The sequence below is a fragment of the Bufo gargarizans genome, chromosome 4 (assembly GCF_014858855.1).
Source record: "Bufo gargarizans isolate SCDJY-AF-19 chromosome 4, ASM1485885v1, whole genome shotgun sequence".
Lineage (NCBI taxonomy): Eukaryota > Metazoa > Chordata > Amphibia > Anura > Bufonidae > Bufo > Bufo gargarizans.
Window position 1 is genome coordinate 204,001,366 of NC_058083.1, and position 19,273 is coordinate 204,020,638.

Here is a 19,273-nt window from a genome sequence, read left to right on the forward strand (position 1 = left end):
TTGAGATTTACCCATGCTTGCTCTCTCATCACATAACACATGACATGCAGAATTGCCGCCACATATAGGGGGCGGTAGATCAATGTGAGTACACAATGTTTATGTGCTGTATTGCTTAATGCTAGGGAACAAGGTGCACACTGCGTAATTACACACTGATTCCATTCCATGTTAGTAAGGGTCCTTTTACATGGCCCAGTGCCAATAACGAGTGGTGAACAACACTATACAAGTCGATCAGCTCTTGTTTAAAGTGCCTTTACACATCCCAATGCAAAGTGAAACGGGGGCGAATTATCATTATTTCGATCTTTCATCCTCTATTCTTCTTGTTGTCTGCACATCCCATGGTTACACAGGGTAGGGTGCTACAAATGACAATTAGGTGCCGCATTAAAGATGCAGTCACCTAACAAATGAGTTATTTGCTTGTTTTTATCGGGTGATCAGTAGTATCTTTACATGGGCAAATTATCAGGAAAGAGAGCACATACGAATATTTGTTCCTGACAATTGGCTCGATCCCCAACCAGTGTTAGGGTACTTTCACACTAGTGTTTTTCTTTTCCGGTATTGAGTTCTGTCCTAGGCGCTCAATACCGGGAAAAAACTGATCAGTTTTATCCTAATGCATTCTGAATGGAAAGTATTCTGTTCAGGATGTCTTCAGTTTAGTCACTGTACATTTTTTGGACGGAGAAAATACTGCAGTATTTTCTCCGTCCAAAATTCCGGAACTTTACATTGAAATACATTAATGCCGGATCCGGCCCTAAGTGTTCCAGAAAAATGGCTCCGGACATGTGGTCTGCGCATGCGCAGACCTTTAATAATGTGAGAAAGATAAATACCAGATCCGTTTTTCCAGATGACAACTGGAGAGACGGATCCATCTATGAAATGGTATCCGTTTGCACACAGATTGCTGGATCTGCGACGGAACTGCCTGCGGCAATCCAGCGACGCTAGTGTGAAAGTACCCTTAAAGAGACTCCTCAGTGAGGAATTCAGTTGTATGTCTCCTCTTAAACTCCACTCCAACTTTTGGATAAAAATACTGCATGCCAAGATGCCATCAAAATACAAGGTATAAAGGATGTTCTCTAGATCCGAAAATATATAAACTTCTACATTCACTTTTTATGTTTGCAAATCCCGCCAACTATCTATGGAAAGGATGGATGGGGCAGTTTTATTTCAATGTTCTCTCCAGAGGTGTCTAGCAAAGGCTTATCCCGCTCTCGCTACTGAGAACACATGCCTGTGATTGGGGAGAGTGGGAGGATGGGCTGGCGTCTGACAGTTGCCTAATGTGTACGGCCAGCATTAGATGGGGTGGCAAACCTTTTAGACGGAGTGATAAAAATTATCTTGCGTTGCATTGTGACGGCTACAGCCAAAGGTCACCCGGTAACAGCAACAAGACAAACAAACACACGCAAGCCATATTTCCTAAAACCTGAGAAAATGGAAGCCATGGAGATGTTGATCTTGTCTATAGCTAGCACCAATACCTTTCTTTTCAAAGCAACTGGACATGCTTGGGGCCAATTATTATACAGTATTAATAAAGAGAGAACCACCGCACACTCAAGGGTTATATGCAAAATGAGGTTATTTTTATTTTATGACAAATCTACCAAAAAGAAGCAAAAAAGGAATAATTGCCAATAATTAGATTGTAACTGTTTTTCTTTGCCGTTTTGGTCACAGACGGACTTTGGTCTCAAGTAGGCGGAAGAGGTAAATGAGATCCCCCGTGGCAGCGTATGACCGCTGCGGGGAAGGCTGAAGGCATGTTATTGGCAATTATTCCTCCTCCCTTTTTTTTTATTTTTTTTTTATAGGATTTGTCATAAAATAAAAATAACTTAATTTTGCATATAACCCTTGAGTGTGCGGTGGTTCTCTCTTTTTATTATTTATGTCTGGATTATATCCATTCCACCTAAGCACCTCATCACCTGGACAGTGAGTGCAGCCCAGATTATCTATTTCATCATACAGTATTCACGGTCAAAGATAAGGCCATGTTCACATCTCCGGCTCAGAGCAGCCTTCTGGATTCTCTACTTCACTGTCAATGTCCATTGACTGTAATGAGGTCCAGCAGTGATCCAGTCACTTTCAGACATAAATGCCAGGTTTCAGCCAGACAAAAAACCATTGCATGCAAAGTTTTGTTTTGTTTTTTCCATCTAGCCGACAACCAGCATTTGCGCCAGATCTCCTTAAAGGGGTTATCCAACATCATACAACAGCCCGCCTCAGAGGGAATATACTTACCCCGCTCCCTGCACCGCTCATGGTCCCCGCACCGCCGTCTGTACACAGATGAAAACATTCAGTGTCTGAGGGGAGCAGCCAATGGCAGATGGGGATGAGCTCGATGCTAGGGAGGCTTGTCCCTGCCTCCTATCGGCTGCTCATCCGTGTACAGCAGGGATGTCAAACTCGTGGCCCTCCAGCTGTTGCAAAACTACAACTCCCATCATGCCTGGGCATACTACAGCTATCAGGGAATGATGGGAGTTGTAGTTTTGCAACATCTGGAGGGCCATGAGTTTGACATCCATGGTGTACAGGGAGCAGCGACTGTGCGGGGACCGGGAGCGGAGTAAATATATTCGCTCTGAGGCGCCTGGCACATGGGAGGGGGGGTTGTTGTATGATGTTGGATCCGTTAACCCCTTTAATAGAAATGTGGCTAAGTTACCTCATACCCTGTGGTATAGAACCTCCTCGCATAGAGTACCACAAGAGCTTTGTACTGCATTTTGGGAGCTGTCCTAGTGGATAAAATGATGACAGGAAAGAACATCAGTCGCATGGATGGAAAAATTAGCAGATGGACATCCTTGTTACTGTGTAACCATTAACCAGTTTAAGACCAGGCCGTTTACTCCCTTTGTGACCAGGTGCATTTTCCATTTTTTTAGTACATGCATCAATAATTTTTGCCCCTTTTTTCCGTGATATCTGGGGCTTTATATTTTGTCATTTTTATTTTAGTATTTTTTTTATACATACAAAAAAATAATTTCAGATGCATCTAAAATCTTTTAAATGATGTCCTCTTTCCATAACTGTTTTGTTATATGGGGCATATTGGTAATGGTCGCAGGGGCAGGGCTAGAAGCTGTGACATGGCATGTGGTGACCTTTTTTTTATTGATTTTATTTTGTCTTTTATTTATAATATATAATTTTTTTTTTTTATGCTTTGTCTGATGTCTCCTGTACTGGGGATGACATAATAGTCCCATTTACAGAGGGAATAGAATATAGTCCTCAGAGTGGTTTGCAGAGCTGTAAGGCCCAGCAGCTCATGCAATCACATGATCACTGGGACTGAAGCAGTAAGAAGCTGCATTGCCACTTCCTGATTTCTATACCCAGCACTCGCTGAGAAGATGGGGAAGACAGGCCTTCTTTATGGGCACGATATGGGAATTTTGTGCGATTGCGATTAGGGCCATAAAAATTGCGATAACGGTATGCGATGCGATATTTTAAGGGAATTGTGCTAGAGGTCTATAATGCTGAAATGAAATTATGCTTAACTCAAGAACTGAAATGCAGTGTTTTTCAAAATAAACCTCTCTTACTAAATTAAATAACATATTTGCATTACTGCAAAAGTACAAAATACAAAACTTGCCATTTTCTTAATAGCACTGCACAGAACAGATAAATAGAAGAACATTTGTTCATTAAAATAACTACTTGCCTCCAGCCCCTCCTCCCTCCCCATACTGTAACTGATGTATCGCCAGCCGCGCTGTGCAGCATAGCAGCCGGCGATACATCCGTGTCAACCACGTAAAAAGTCGACCATCGCTTTATAAGGCGCACTGTTTGTCTTATAAAGCATAAAATATGGTAATATAATTGCAGCATTTTTGGGTCGGCCAATTGGCGATTGAGATATGGCGATTAATTGCGATTGCTTTGGCAATATATTGTGCAGGCCTAATGGGCAGCCTTGCTGTCACTGACCACACTGATTTGGGCCTTACTGACCAAGCCTTTTTCTCATTGTCCCCTTCCAAGAGCTATACTTTTTTTTTTTTTTTTTTTTTTTTTTTTTTTTCCCTTTTTATATAGCTGTATGAGGGCTTGTTTTTTTATAGGACAAGTTTTAGTTTTTAGTGATGTCATTTTGGGGTACACAACTTTCTGATTTATCTTTTATTAAATCTTCCTGGGAGGGAGATAGGAAATATAGCAATACTGCCGCTGAGTTTTTTTGCATTATAAATTTTACGTGTTCATTTTTTGGTATAAATAACATAATATCTTCATTCTCTGGGTCAGTACGATTACAGCGATACCAAATACATGTTTTTTTTTATTTTATTTATTTTTTACTTCTCTTGTGCAATAAAACCCCTTTAAAAAAAAAAAATAAAGAACCTTTTTTTTCATCGCTGCTTCCCAACACCCATAACTTTATTTTTCTTTGTATGGAGTTGTGAGAGGGCTTGATTTTTGCAGGACGACTTGTAGTTTTCGTTGCTATCATTTTGGAGTAAATGAAACTTTTTGATTGCTTGTTAAGTTTTTTTCAGTGGCAACTAAGATTAAATTGCAATTCTGTATTTTTTTTATTTTACTGCATTCACTGTATAGGTTAATTTATATTATATTTAACAGAATGTAGTGCGGGTCATTACAGACGTGGCGATGCCAAACATATGGGGGAGATATTTTTATTTATTTTTTGCACATTTTTTTTAATTTAAAGAGGACTTTTCACGGTTTTCTATTAATTGAGATAAATGCCTTTTACTTGCGGGGGGCTGATGCTGCCACTTTGCCTGTGACGCGCTCCGCTGTGATTGGACAGCACCACAGCCAGTTAGAAGAGACGCCCACTGAGAAAAGCTGATGTCTCCTCCTCCCTGTTCCGATGCCATTAATTAGCATACAGGGCACCTAAACAGAACGAGGGGCACAGCGGCTCAACGAAGGAGCATATCATGAAAGAAATTAGCGATTTGATATCTAGAGAACATGTGTGAGGTATCGCTTTTATAAAGTAAAATCTGGTGAAAGGTCCTCTAAGTAATAAAAAAAATTGGGGAAAAAAAGAGAAAAGTATACATATTAGGTATTGCCGCGACCGTATTGACCAGCTCTATAAAAATATCACCTGATCCACCCTGTCAGGTAAATGCAGTAAAAAAAAAAAGGTGCCAATACAGCTATTTTTTGATCACCTTCCCTCACAAAAAGTGTAATACCAAGCGATCAAAAGGCGTATGTACCCCAAAATGGTACCAATCAAACCCTGATCTCATCCTGCAAAAAAAACTATCGGCCCAAAAAATCTATTCTAAATCCTCCCATGTGCCCCCACAGCAGTTTACCACCACATATGGGGTGTTGCCGTATTCAGGAGAAAATGGGTAACAAGCTACGGGGTGCTTTTTCTCCTGTTACCCCTTGTGAAAATGAAAAAATTGGGGCTAAAGAAACTTCATTTTCACAGCTAAGTGTTTCCAAATTCCGTAAAACGCTTAGGGGGTCAAAGTGCTCAGTATCCTCCTTAATATATTCTTTGAAGGGTATAGTTTCCCAAATGGGGTCACTCTGAGGATTTCCACTGTAGGTGCGTCATGGTCCTTTTTTTTTTTTTTTTTTTGGGGGGGCACAAAATCCATATGGTGCTCCTTTCCTTCTGACCACTGCCACGTGCCCATAGAGCAGTTTACCACCGCATATGGGCTATTTCGGCAAACTGCAGAATCAGAGTAATGTATATTGAGGGTTATTCTGCTGTTAACCCTTGCTGTGTTGCAAGAAAAAATTGATTAACATGAGAAATCTGCATAAAAATGAAATTCTAAAATTTCACCTCAATTTTCCTTTAATTCTTATAGAACACCTATAGGGTTAACAAAGTTTGTAACATCAGTTTTGAATAGTTTGAGGAGTGTAGTTTCTAAAATGGGGTCATTTATGGGTGGTTTCCATTATATAAGCCCCTTAATCACTTTATATCTGAATTGGTTTGGATAAGTAAAAGCATTCCAAAGTTGTTACCACATAAAGTGACACATGTCAGATTTGCAAAAAATGGCCTGGGCAGGAAGGTGAAAACTGGCCCGGGGTTAAAGGGGTAGTCCGATTTATTTATATGATAGGCTATGAATATCAGATCGGCGGGGGTACGACTCCCGACACCCCCGCCGATCAGCTGTTTGAAGAGAAGGCCACGCTTGCCGTTGCAACCACAGTGGTGAGCAGCTGAAATTGCACCTATCCTGTCCCATTCACTTCAATGGGACTGCTTTGTAGTATTAATTCTAATAGGAAGGAGCGGTCCCATTGAAGTGGCTGGAACGGCTTAGTTGTAATTACAGCTTTTCACTGCTGCAGTTTCAGCGGTGAACAGGTAAACAGTGCAGAGAAGGCAGCGCTTGTACAAGAGCTGTCTTCTCTTCACATTGCCTATCGGCGGAAGTGCAGGGAGTCGGACCTCCAGCGATCTGATATTGATGACCTAGCCTGAGGATAGGTCATCAATATAAATAAAGCGGGCAGCCCCTTTAATGCCTTTTGGATTTATTTCCAAGCTTCTTTGAGATCCTCCCTTCTGGCCCGACTATTACAAAGCAATACCAATACAGTTTTTTGACAAATAGCTGCAGGATGTTGAGATGAGCTATCACTGATGTTACAGAAGGTTCATATTGTTAGTAGTATGGACCCACAATGAGGTTATTCTGACATTTTGTAGTAATAGAACTCACACTGACTCCTTGAGTCCTGCAAATCTGGTATATTTTAGGGTGCTACAACAATGGTGTAAAGACCAGTGTTATAGACCGCCCCAGCGCTGGCGGAGGGTTGCTAAAGTTATGTAGATCCCCTTTCCTGTCCACACCACACCCCCTTTTTTTTTTTTTTTTTAACCTGGCGTGAGCGGGGAAGAAGTCGCAGATTCTGCCACAAAATGGCATGCGACAGAATTTGCGCCAGATATATGCCACAAAAGTTGTGTATCTGTTCGTAAATGACCTCCACAAAAATAGCACATTGACATCTGGCCTCTTTCTACTAGGTCACTCTGACATTTGACTCCTACTGAGACGGCACACTGAGACCAATAGCATGCTGACATGTGGGATCGTGCGATAATGCCTTGTCTTACAGACCTAAGCCACCAGCAGATGTAGCAATGGCATCCCAAGATCCTGCAATAATGGCATGAGTCTCACAATGATACTAGGACTAAATACTAGTCTGCATTATTTAGCCAGACAACTTCTCAGTATCGGTGTGCCTGCTTTATATACAGGGACTTCTTATCCCCACTTGATGATCTGGATTTGTGTGGGATTTGTAAAATGTTCTTCCTAGTTAAAAAGCTGCTTGCATTATATATATATATTTTTTTTTCTCCTATTTTCACATTCTCTGGGGCTGTCAGAATCTTTCTAAATGAAGACAGCCACTCACAGAAACTTGTGAGGTTTTACAGTTTTGTTCATAATCCAGATGGGAGATATTTTTTAACAAGATTTCAGAATGAATAATCACCATAATGTCAAATTAAAAAGCTGCCATGCAGTTTCTTTCCCTCTGGTTATTTAGATTGACAAAATGCTGCCACCTTGAGGTCAAACTCCAAAATGCATGTACAGTATAGAGTTTCTTATGTTGCCGCTAGTGCTCTGATGTATTTCTTGTCTTTATTCCCCATAGAATTGATCACTGGAACAATGAGAAGGAACGTGTTGTCCTAATAACGGCCAATAACCTTTTTATCTGCAAATACGACTTCATCATGCTGTGCTGCCAACAAATCCAGAAGGTTCCTCTCAACTTCATAGACCGGATATGCCGTGGACCATTTGTATTTCCAGAAAAGTCTTTAGACAAGTAAGTGTGCAACTCCTAAAACTCTGGTAAAATATGCAGTTTGGTAGACCTTTTCATCGCTGAGCTGAGTTCTGATTGTATTCAGCGTCGACCCTACAGTATATCAGCAATTTTCCTAATAGGTTTTATAGAAATGGGGACGGGGAGTATGAGCTAGATTCTCCATCAGAACAGAATGTGTAGGGAGGAGTATCGTGTTTTCTGTCCCTAAAAACGGACTTTTCCCTACTGGCCTCACTAGTTAATGAAACTGACCCTACGCATTTCTAGTGCCATCTTTCATCAGAGGCACCTTCAGCTCAGTGGCATTTATAAAAGCCATTTGATAATATCATCAATGCCATACATACCACACAGCATATGGATCCCTGATGAAAGGTAGCACTATAGGGATGCGTTGGGTCACTTTCACTAGCCAGGCAGGAGTCAAAGTAATTTCTGGTTCACACAGTGTATTAAGAGCTCATATTGTTTAACAAATACAAGCATGTAGTGAGGCATGTTAAGCATACCTATTCATTGTTAAATTTCAAAGTTGCTTCATCTTGTTATTGACTCCTATGAGAAATTAATGCGGAATCTCATCTATCGGTGACTTGCGTTCACATAGCTCCATAAAATTCTGTGTTTGTCCCCAGCAAACAGCAAGAGGAGTTGTGGTTGGCTGGAACAGGGTTAACCACCTTTTTTCCTCCCCTCTTGATAGGAGTGGACTGGTCCTGCTTCCTGCTAGGAGGGGGAGAAAGAGTAGTGTTAAAGGTGTATAAGACGGGCTGCCTTATGATCACTAATGAACGTCACTCGTTGGTGATTATCTTGCAGTGTAATACTGCTGCCGATTTGCCCGATGAACAAGCAAACCCTTATTCATTGGGCAATCCAGATCTTTCAGTATGCTGAAAGATCAGGATTTGTCGGTGGCAGGTCATGCTGTCTAAATACGGTCTGCTGCTGGCAAACCACTATACAGCATGGGGACAAGCTGTGGCATAGTGATCTCCCCTCCTTATTTTGCTGAGGAGATCGCTGCATGTAATAGCAGTGATCTCCTCAGCAAGTGTGCAGGCGATTTGCACTTCCCTCCTGGCAATCGTCTGCGTGATCAGGGTATCTAATACACCCTTTAGAGAGGAGATGAAGCACATGCAAGGGCTCCTGTTCCAGGCAAAGGTATATGATTCTCCAGAGAGGCCAAAAAGATTGAGCTTCAAGGAAGCACCTGAGAGACAAGACAGCAGAGTGATCAGCAAAATACTGCTTTACAAACACTGCTGCAAGGTGAGGGCCGACAGCTCAGACACCCATTACCTATACCACTACTAGGCCAGATAAATCTCAAGTCTGAACCTTACAGTCGACTCCTATAGCCACAAGTAGGGATGAGCGAATCGAACCAGAGTTCAGGAAATGTTTTTTTACAGTAAAAATTAATTTATGAAGTTATTGCGCGAAGTCTCGCAATAACTTCGGCTCATCGGAGCCAATTCATTCTAATACTGTACGGAGTTCCTGCTCCGTACAGCATTAGAACCAAGTTTTATGCAAATCGACTTCGGATGTTTTTTTCATTTTTTTTTTTTTTAGCAGCTGAAACTTTAAAGGAAATGAAGACATCAGGAAACTGCATGATGTATAGGCAGGTAGGAGTAACATGGCCAAGACTGACTAGTTAGATTTACAGGGATGTCAAACTCGTGGCCCTCCAGCTGTTGCAAAACTACAACTCCCATCATGCCTGGGCATACTACAGCTATCAGGGAACGATGGGAGTGGTAGCTTTGCAACATCTGGAGGGCCATGAGTTTGACATCCATGAGTTAGAAGATATCTCTGATATTGCTTCTGGAGGCCTCACTGAATTCGGGGAGTAACCTGGACCAGCAGAAAGTTGCAAATTGCAGTATTGGTGGGGTTGTTGAAGCTGGTGGCCATCTTAGATGAAAGCAGAACCAACGGATCTGGAGCACAATGACTTGGGAGGAGACCACCAGACACATCCAGGGGTGGATTTGGAACTTAAACTGGCCCTGGGAAAAAAGCTAAAAGTGTTCTCATGATGTAGGTGGGTCAGCAAACAGTCATCCATAGCCACATTGATGGTAGCTGGAGCCAATGCAAAAACCACTATCGGATAGGCCAGTGGTGCCCAACCATTTTTCGAAGGCCGCACTAGACTTGGTATAAATTTCTCGGCCGGAACCAGGTAGCTTTGCCAGAAAGAAATGCAAACGCTGTGAGGGGGCACGTGTGAGCATTACTACTGTGAAGAGGGCACATATCTGGCATTACTACTGTGAAGAGGGCACATATCTGGCATAACTACTGTGAAGAGGGCACATATCTGGCATAACTACTGTGAAGAGGGCACATATCTGGCATAACTACTGTGAAGAGGGCACATATCTGGCATAACTACTGTGAAGAGGGCACATATCTGGCATGACTACTGTGAGGGGGCACATATCTGGCATAACTACTGTGAGGGGGCACATATCTGGGCATGACTACTGTAAGGGGGCATGTGTGAGTATTACGTCTGTGAAGAGGGCACATATCTTGGCATAACTACTGTGAGCAGGCATGTGTGAGCATCACCACTGTGAAGAGCGCACATATCTTGGCATTATTACTTTGAGGGGCCATGTGATGTATACATGTGTGTAATGTATGTAATGCAGCATGTGGTGATCACACGCTGCACTACATACATTACACACATGTATACATCACATACTGCGCTGTCACCTTCTTCATCAGGTCTACCTTGATGTCTGGTCTTTAGGCTTCAGTCAGATCCTCCACTGCCATGCTTGCGCCGTGTGCCCGACACCTGGCCCCTCCTCCTTTCATCTCCCGCCGGCTTCTCCTACAGCAGGGCGCTCTATCGCTCCAGTGCCCGCCCAATCTTGCCAATCAGGGGCGTAACTGGAAATGACTGGGCCTCATGGCAAAAAAAAAATTATAGGCCCCCCCTCCCGGATCTCCCACCCCCACATACCTACGGACCTCCCACCCCTTCCAGATATCCCCCCCCCCCTCAGTGTTATCCACAGATATCCCCCCCCCCCTCAGTGTTATCCACAGATATCCCCCCCCCCTCAGTGTTATCCACAGATATCCCCCCCCCCCCTCAGTGTTATCCACAGATATCCCCCCCCCTCAGTGTTATCCACAGATATTCCCATCCCCCCCCCTCAGTGTTATCCACAGATATTCCCCCCCCCCCCCTCAGTGTTATCCACAGATATTCCCCCCCCCCTCAGTGTTATCCACAGATATTCCCCCCCCTCAGTGTTATCCACAGATTATCCCCCCCTCCTCAGTGTTATCCACAGATATCCCCCCCCCTCAGTGTTATCCACAGATATTCCCATCCCCCCCCCTCAGTGTTATCCACAGATATTCCCCCCCCCCCCTCAGTGTTATCCACAGATATCCCCCCCCCCCTCAGTGTTATCCACAGATTATCCCCCCCTCCTCAGTGTTATCCACAGATATCCCCCCCCCTCAGTGTTATCCACAGATATTCCCATCCCCCCCCCTCAGTGTTATCCACAGATATTCCCCCCTCCTCAGTGTTATCCACAGATATCCCCCCCTCCTCAGTGTTATCCACAGATATCCCCCCCTCCTCAGTGTTATCCACAGATATCCCCCCCTCCTCAGTGTTATCCACAGATATCCCCCCCTCCTCAGTGTTATCCACAGATATCTTCCCCCCCCCCTCAGTGTTATCCACAGATATCTCCCCCTCAGCCTCATCCACAGATATCCCCCCCCAGCCTCATCCACAGATATTCCCCCCCCCAGCCTCATCCACAGATATTCCCCCCCCAGCCTCATCCACAGATATCCCCCCCCCCAGCCTCATCCACAGATATCCCCCCCCCCCAGCCTCATCCACAGATATCCCCCCCCCCCCCAGCCTCATCCACAGATATCCCCCCCCCAGCCTCATCCACAGATATCCCCCCCCCAGCCTCATCCACAGATATCCCCCCCCCAGCCTCATCCACAGATATCCCCCCCCCCCAGCCTCATCCACAGATATCCCCCCCCCCCAGCCTCATCCACAGATATCCCCCCCCCCAGCCTCATCCACAGATATCATCCCCCCCCCCAGCCTCATCCACAGATATCATCCCCCCCCCCAGCCTCATCCACAGATATCATCCCCCCCCCCCAGCCTCATCCACAGATATCATCCCCCCCCCCAGCCTCATCCACAGATATCCCCCCCCCCCCTCAGCCTCATCCACAGATATCCCCCCCCCCCCTCCTCATCCACAGATATCCATCCCCTCCCCTCAGCCTCATCCACAGATATCCATCCCCCCCCCTCAGCCTCATCCACAGATATCCATCCCCCCCCCTCAGCCTCATCCACAGATATCCATCCCCCCCTCAGCCTCATCCACAGATATCCCCCCCCCCCCTCAGCCTCATCCACAGATATCCTCCTCCCCCCCCCCCCCCCCCTCAGCCTCATCCACAGATATTCCCCCCCCCTCAGCCTCATCCACAGATGATAACCCCCCCCCCCCCCTCAGCCTCATCCACAATAGGAGGCGGCGCTGGGCGGGGAGATTGCGGGCACAGGCAGCATCGCTTTGCTGTTTGCTGCCTTTGCCGTTCGCAGCGCGCCCTGCACTGATAAAGTCCTGTTACTGCGTGGGCCGCATGACACGGCTTCGTGGGCCGTAGGTTGGGCATCACTGGGATAGGCAATTAAGACAGCAGGATAAAGGTCCCTGACGCTTATATGCAGTTCTGTAGTGAAAGCTATACATATTAGGGATCGACCGATTATCGGTTTTACCGATATTATCGGCCGATATTGAGGATTTTAACTGTTATCGGTATCGGCATTTATTTTGCCGATATTCCGATAACTTATTGGGAACACAGATCGCACTGCTGACAGCGATCTCCGTGTTCCCTCTGCAGCACAGGGGAGAAGGAAGCAGCATCTCCCTCCCCCCTGTGCTGCTGCTGCCAATGGGAGGACAGGGGACAAGAGCAGGGGAGGAGCTATGGCCACTGCGCCACCAATGAAGAGAAGTCTCTCATTCAAATTGAACAGGAGGCGGGAGCTGGCTGCAGAGTGCAGAATCACATAGCCGGCTCCCGACCTCTATGAGCAGTAGCTGCGATCTACGGTACTTAACCCCTCAGGTGCCGCGGATCGCAGCTACCGCTCATAGAGGTCGGGAGCCGGCTATGTGATTCTGCAGCCGGCTCCCACCTCCTGTATATATATATGAATGAGATTTATTTTCATTGGTGGCGCAGTGCGCCCGCGGCCCCCCACCCCCACCCCAGTATTAACAACATTGGTGGCACAGTGCGCCCGCGGCCCTCCACCCCCACCCCAGTATTAACAACATTGGTGGCGCAGTGTGCCCGCGGCCCCCCACCCCCACCCCAGTATTAACAACATTGGTGGCGCAGTGCGCCCTCGGCCCCCCACCCCCACCCCAGTATTAACAACATCGGTGGCGCAGTGCACCCTCGGCTCCCCACCCCCACCCAAGTATTAACAACATTGGTGGCGCAGTGCGCCCCCCCAATCCCCCCCCCCCCCCCCAGTATTAATCATTGGTGGCAGTGGCCACAGGGTCCCCTCTCCCCCCCCCCCCCCCTCCTCCAATCAGAGCCCCAGCAGTGTAAGCCTTAGTTGGTTACCATGGCAGCCAGGACGCTACTGAAGCCCTGGCTGCCATAGTAAGCTCCATGCTGCTGTGTGCACAAAGCACAGAGCAGCAGGGACAGTGAGAGCTCCTATTCACCCTGATATATATCTATCAGGGTGAATAGGACAAGGGTTCTAGTCCCTAAGGGGGCTAAAAGTTATAAAAATAAAAATAAAATATTAAGTATAAATGAAAAAAAGATTTTAAAAAAATATACACATTAACAAAAAACATTCATTTTCAGCAGGATTTTTTTTATTTATTTATTTTATGAAAATTCACTCAATATCGGTATAAATTATCGGCTATCGGCCTAAAAGTTCACAAATTATCGGTATCGGTCCTAAAAAAATCAATATCGGTCGATCCCTAATACATATAGTGATATGTGGAACCCAGTCATTACATAAGTAGTTCTATAGTGGGTCTAAGGAGCACCATAGCTATATACAGAAGCCTATAATGACGTATAGATAACTCCTATTGCACATTTAGCCCTATAATAGTATAGGTTGTGGTGTGTACATTCTTTTTCCAGTTGTACATAACTAATGTAATATCTGTACAGATAAAGAGAGGTGCTAATGATGCCACTTGGTGCACTGGCTTATGGGTCTTAAGGGACACGCAGCCCCAGAATGCTGAGCCAATGTATAGATTTGGGAGGCAACTGACCTCATGTCATAACCTGACCCTTTAGTAAGGGTCCCTATAGTATTGAACTAGTCTTCTGTGTGATGTGGAAATGTCATTAGGGCACTAATTGCCAAATAGCTCCCTGTTCATGTCATATGTGGAAGGTGGTCTTTTTTTTTTTTTTTTTTAGTTCTGTACACTTTGTAAGTGTACAGTATTATTGAGTCATCTAGATTTGTGATGACTTCACTGCTGTGACAGATTCTCTGGAAACAGTTCAGCATTCCTTCACCTCCTAGGAAAAGGCAAATGTTTGGATTAAAGGGGTTATGCCATAATTAATGCCAAACATGAAAATCAAACATCGTATAGTCCATGACAATCTTTCTAACCAGATCTGTACCTCACATGGATCCAGAGTTCTCCTCTTTCATTGTTCCAATTGGTCTCCTAGATTTTTCCAGTTGGCCACTCGAGGTGAGTCCTTTCTGCTGCCGTTCAGGTGGTGTCCTTTTTGCTGCAGCTTTTTCCCTTTTTGCAGCTCAGGAGCCAATTGAAGGATGAAAGTGAGCATGTGCGTCCACCTAAGTGAGGTGGACCAAGAAATTGGGAAAATAACAAATGGCAAGTGGCATAATACATTTTATTGAAAAACTCCGTAGCTATTCTAACATTTTAATTACATCCAATTAACAAAAATGAAGCCCTCATACTGTGTGAATGGAAAATGTTAAAATTCTTAGCTAGGAAAATTGAAGCGCAAAAGCAAAAATTGGGCCCGTCCCTACAGGGTTAATTACGCAGAACACACCGGTAGGAGAAATGTTGTAACATGCTTACCGTTCTGAAGTTGCTCAAAGTTGCGTGGATTGTATTTGGAACCTTGTCCAAAAACTCCACCTTCAGCCGATGTCACGTCCTTCACCAGGTTTCCGGCCCTGGCTGTTGGTGGGACGTTACTTCTTCTGTGGACGAGGTCAGAACTGTTCCCCTCTCTGGCACATGCGTAAACTCCTGAATCCACCTCATGCAGACAGCTGTAAATTGAGGCAATGTCTATGAGAGGGGTGAAGAATCATGGGAACTGTAGTCCTTAACATGGTAGTCCCACCACAGCAAGCCTGGCGGCAGAAAACTGGTGAAATGCTGTAAACAAGGGTGGTGTACGGAGCTGGGGAAGGGAAGGAACATAATAAAGGTGGCGTCACGGGGTGAGCGTTCAGTCACACGTACAGTAGGTACTTCTGTGTTTTTCTTAAGCTCATAAACCCCCTTAACCACCTCAGCCCCCTAGCTTAAACACCCTTAATGACCAGACCACTTTTTACAATTCTGCACTACCCTAATTTCACTGTGTATTGCTCGGTCTTGCAACTTACCACCCAAATGAATTTTACCTCCTTTTCTTCTCACTAATAGAGCTTTCATTTGGTGGTATTTCATTGCTGCTGACATTTTTACTTTTTTTTGTTATTAATCGAAATTTTTGCAAAGTTTTTTTTGAAAAAAACGACATCCATATAAAAAATTTCGCTAAATTTATTGTTCTACATGTCTTTCATAAAAAAAAAAAGAAATGTTTGGGTAAAAGTTATAGCATTTACAAACTATGGTACAAAATGTGAATTTCCGCTTTTTGAAGCAGCTCTGACTTTCTGAGCACCTGTCATGTTTCCTGAGGTTCTACAATGCCCAGACAGTAGAAAAAACCCACAAATGACCCAATTTCGGAAAGTAGACACCCTAAGGTATTCGCTGATGGGCATAGTGAGTTCATAGAACTTTTTATTTTTTGTCACAAGTTAGCGGAAAATGATAAAAATTATTATTCTTTTTTTTTTCTTACAAAGTCTCATATTCCACTAACTTGTGACAAAAAAATAAAAACTTCCATGAACTCACTATGCCCATCAGGAAATACCTTGGGGTGTCTCCTTTCCAAAATGGGGTCACTTGTGGGGTAGTTATACTGCCCTGGCATTTTAGGGGCCCAAATGCGTGCAAAGTAGTTTGAAATCAAAATCTGTAAAAAATGGCCTGTGAAATCCGAAAGGTGCTCTTTGGAATGTGGGCCCCTTTGCCCACCTAGGCTGCAAAAAAGTGTCACACATGTGGTATCGCCGTACTCAGGAGAAGTTGGGGAATGTGTTTTGGGGTGTCATTTTACATATACCCATGCTGGGTGAGATAAATATCTAGGCAAAAGACAACTTTTCCTTTTTTTTTTTTTTTTTTTTTTTTTTTTTTTTATACAAAGTTGGCATTTGACCAAGATATTTATCTCACCCAGCATGGGTATATGTAAAATGACACCCTAAAACACATTCCCCAACTTCTCCTGAGTACGGCGATACCACGTGTGACACTTTTTTGCAGCCTAGATGCGCAAAGGTGCCCAAATTCCTTTTAGGAGTGCATTTTTAGACATTTGGATCCCAGACTTCTTCTCACGCTTTAGGGCCCCTAAAAAACCAGGGCAGTATAAATACCCCACATGTTACCACATTTTGGAAAGGAGACACCCCAAGGTATTCAATGAGGGGCATGCCGAGTTCATCGAAAAAAAAAAATTGGGGCACAAGTTAGCGGAAATTGATTATTTTTTATTTATTTATTTATTTTTCTCACAAAGTCTCCCTTTCCGCTAACTTGAGGCAAAAATTTCAATCTTTCATGGACTCAATATGCCCCTCAGCGAATACCTTGGGGTGTCTTCTTTCCAAAGTGGGGTCATTTGTGGGGTGTTTGTACTGCCCTGGCATTTGAGGGTCTCCGCAATCATTACATGTATGGCCAGCATTAGGAGTTTCTGCTATTCTCCTTATATTGAGCATACGGGTAATGAGATTTTTTATTTTTTTTTCCGTTCAGCCTCTGGGCTGAAAGAAAAAAATGAACGGCACAGATTTCTTCATTCGCATCGATCAATGTGGATGAAAAAATCTCTGCCCAAAAAAAAAAGAGGGGAAAGGCGTCTGCCAGGACAAAGGAGCTCCGCCCAACATCCATGCCCACTTAGCTCGTATGCCCTGGCAAACCCAATTTCTCCATTCACATCAATCGATGTGGATGAATAAATCATTGCCGGGATTTTTTTTTTATATATACAAAGTGTTTGCCAAAGCATAGTAACACCGCTGCCTCCTCAGCTCATATGCCTCGGCAAACGTATCTTTTACTGCAGAGGAGAAATCTCGTCTTGCAGCGCCGCATACACTGACTTTTGTGTAATCTGAGAGCAGCGCAATGCTTCTGTCAGAATGCACATCAGTGCTGCAGCTAGTCGATCGGTTGGTCCACCTGGAAGGTAAAAAAAACAAAAAAGAAAAAACCAGGCCGCAACGCAATACATTTTTTAACTTTTATAATAACTTTTGAACAGAACATATAAACTTTAACTTTTTGAACATAACGTTAACTTTTTTGCTTACTGGTGATTTTTTTTTTATACCTTTTATAGGACAAACCACCTTCCCCATGGGACAATGTGCAAAGCGCAAAGTGCCCAAAGATGTGGCAAAGTGCATTATGCACTTTGTCCCAGGTGAAAGGAGAGGTTTGCAGCAGCTGTGTGTGAATGGGCCCTAATAGCCCTGTGTGCCTGTCCTGTGACATGTGATCCCTGTGCTAAGTGTACCTGTGTGTGGTACTTCAGGAAACACTCCCCTAAGCATGGGGCAGGGTGGTCAGGACAGTCAGGACAGAAATGGCGGGTGTCACGCCTTATTCCACTCCTGCTACAGACACAACATCTTTTTCGGGGTGACGATTGGGTTGAGGTAGCGGCAACGAGACACTGGGGAAATGTCGCTCGTGTAGACGGCTCACTACACTGGTGGATGGGGCCACGGAACCGCCTGAAATTTGAGGAAGGATCCTGTTCTCCCAGCCTTACTGTAGAGAACAAAACTATTATATGCAGCCAATTGAATTAAATATACAGACATCTTCTTATACCAGCGTCTTGTGCGTCGGGAAACTAATTACGGAGCCAACATCTGGTCATTGAAGTCCACCCCTCCCATGAGCAAATTATAGTCGTGAACACAGAGGGGCTTTTCAATGACACTGGTTGCTCGTTCAATTTGGATTGTCGTGTCTGCGTGAATGGAGGAGAGTAGGGCTGCAACGCTTAATCGATGTAATCGATAACTGGATTCGTCGGCAACTAATCCAGTTATCGAATAATCGCCGATTCGTTGCTATGCGGGCGCCGGGCGGTTTACTTTGTCACTGCACCTTTATTTTAACTTACAATGACGCTCCAGTAACAGGCAGAGCGGACAGCGGCGTAACGTCACTTACTCATGTGACGCGCCTTCTCCGCCTCCTTCATTCATAAAGTGGGCGGAGCAGGTGCGTCACGTGAGTAAGTGACATTACGCCGCCGTCCGCTCTGCCTGTTACTGGAGCATCATTGTAAGGTAAAATAAAGATGCAGTGAGTGATTAGTCTGCTGTGAGCAGCAGGGCCGGGGCTGTTATGGGGAGGGGGAAATCTGTCTATGGCACTGCTATGGGGAGGGGGGATATGTGCACTGTTGTGGGGAAAGGGATCTGTGCACTATTATACCCATAACAGTGCACAGATCCCCCTCCCCATAGCAGTGCACAGATCCCCCTCTCCATAACAGCGCCACCCACAGATCCCCCTCTCCATAACAGCGCCACCCACAGATCCCCCTCTCCATAACAGCGCCATCCACAATTTGTTTTAATGTGGTCTTTGAACATAATTTTTCAAGTAAAATCATATAAACAGCTTTGTTTTGTAATTTTGTCATTTTTCCCGATTAATCGTAGAAATTAATCGGCAACTAATCGATTATTCAAATAATAGTTAGCTGCAGCCCTAGAGGAGAGCATGTAAACGTCACGCTTGTCTCTCCATTTCACAAAGTGCAGTTCTTCATTACACAAGGCAGCCCTCTCCCCCTCTTGCAAGACGGGTAGTAACAAGCCGTTGGGGGAAGCCCGCGCGACTAGTTTGCGCGGTGCCACAGCAGCCAATCTGTTCTAGGAACAAATGCCTGAAGAGGGCCACACTTTTGTGTA

At 44.7% G+C, this 19,273-nt stretch overlaps 1 protein-coding gene across 2 annotated transcripts in view; it reads left to right on the forward strand.

Moving 5' to 3' along the window:
- TPRG1 (tumor protein p63 regulated 1) overlaps positions 1-19,273 on the forward strand; it is a 100,245-nt gene that overhangs the window by 30,808 nt on the left and 50,164 nt on the right. For both annotated transcript variants that reach the window (XM_044292048.1, XM_044292049.1), the window contains exon 4: positions 7,714-7,890. In XM_044292048.1, the coding sequence (XP_044147983.1) occupies positions 7,714-7,890 (177 nt within the window). The remainder of the gene's footprint in view (positions 1-7,713; positions 7,891-19,273) is intronic.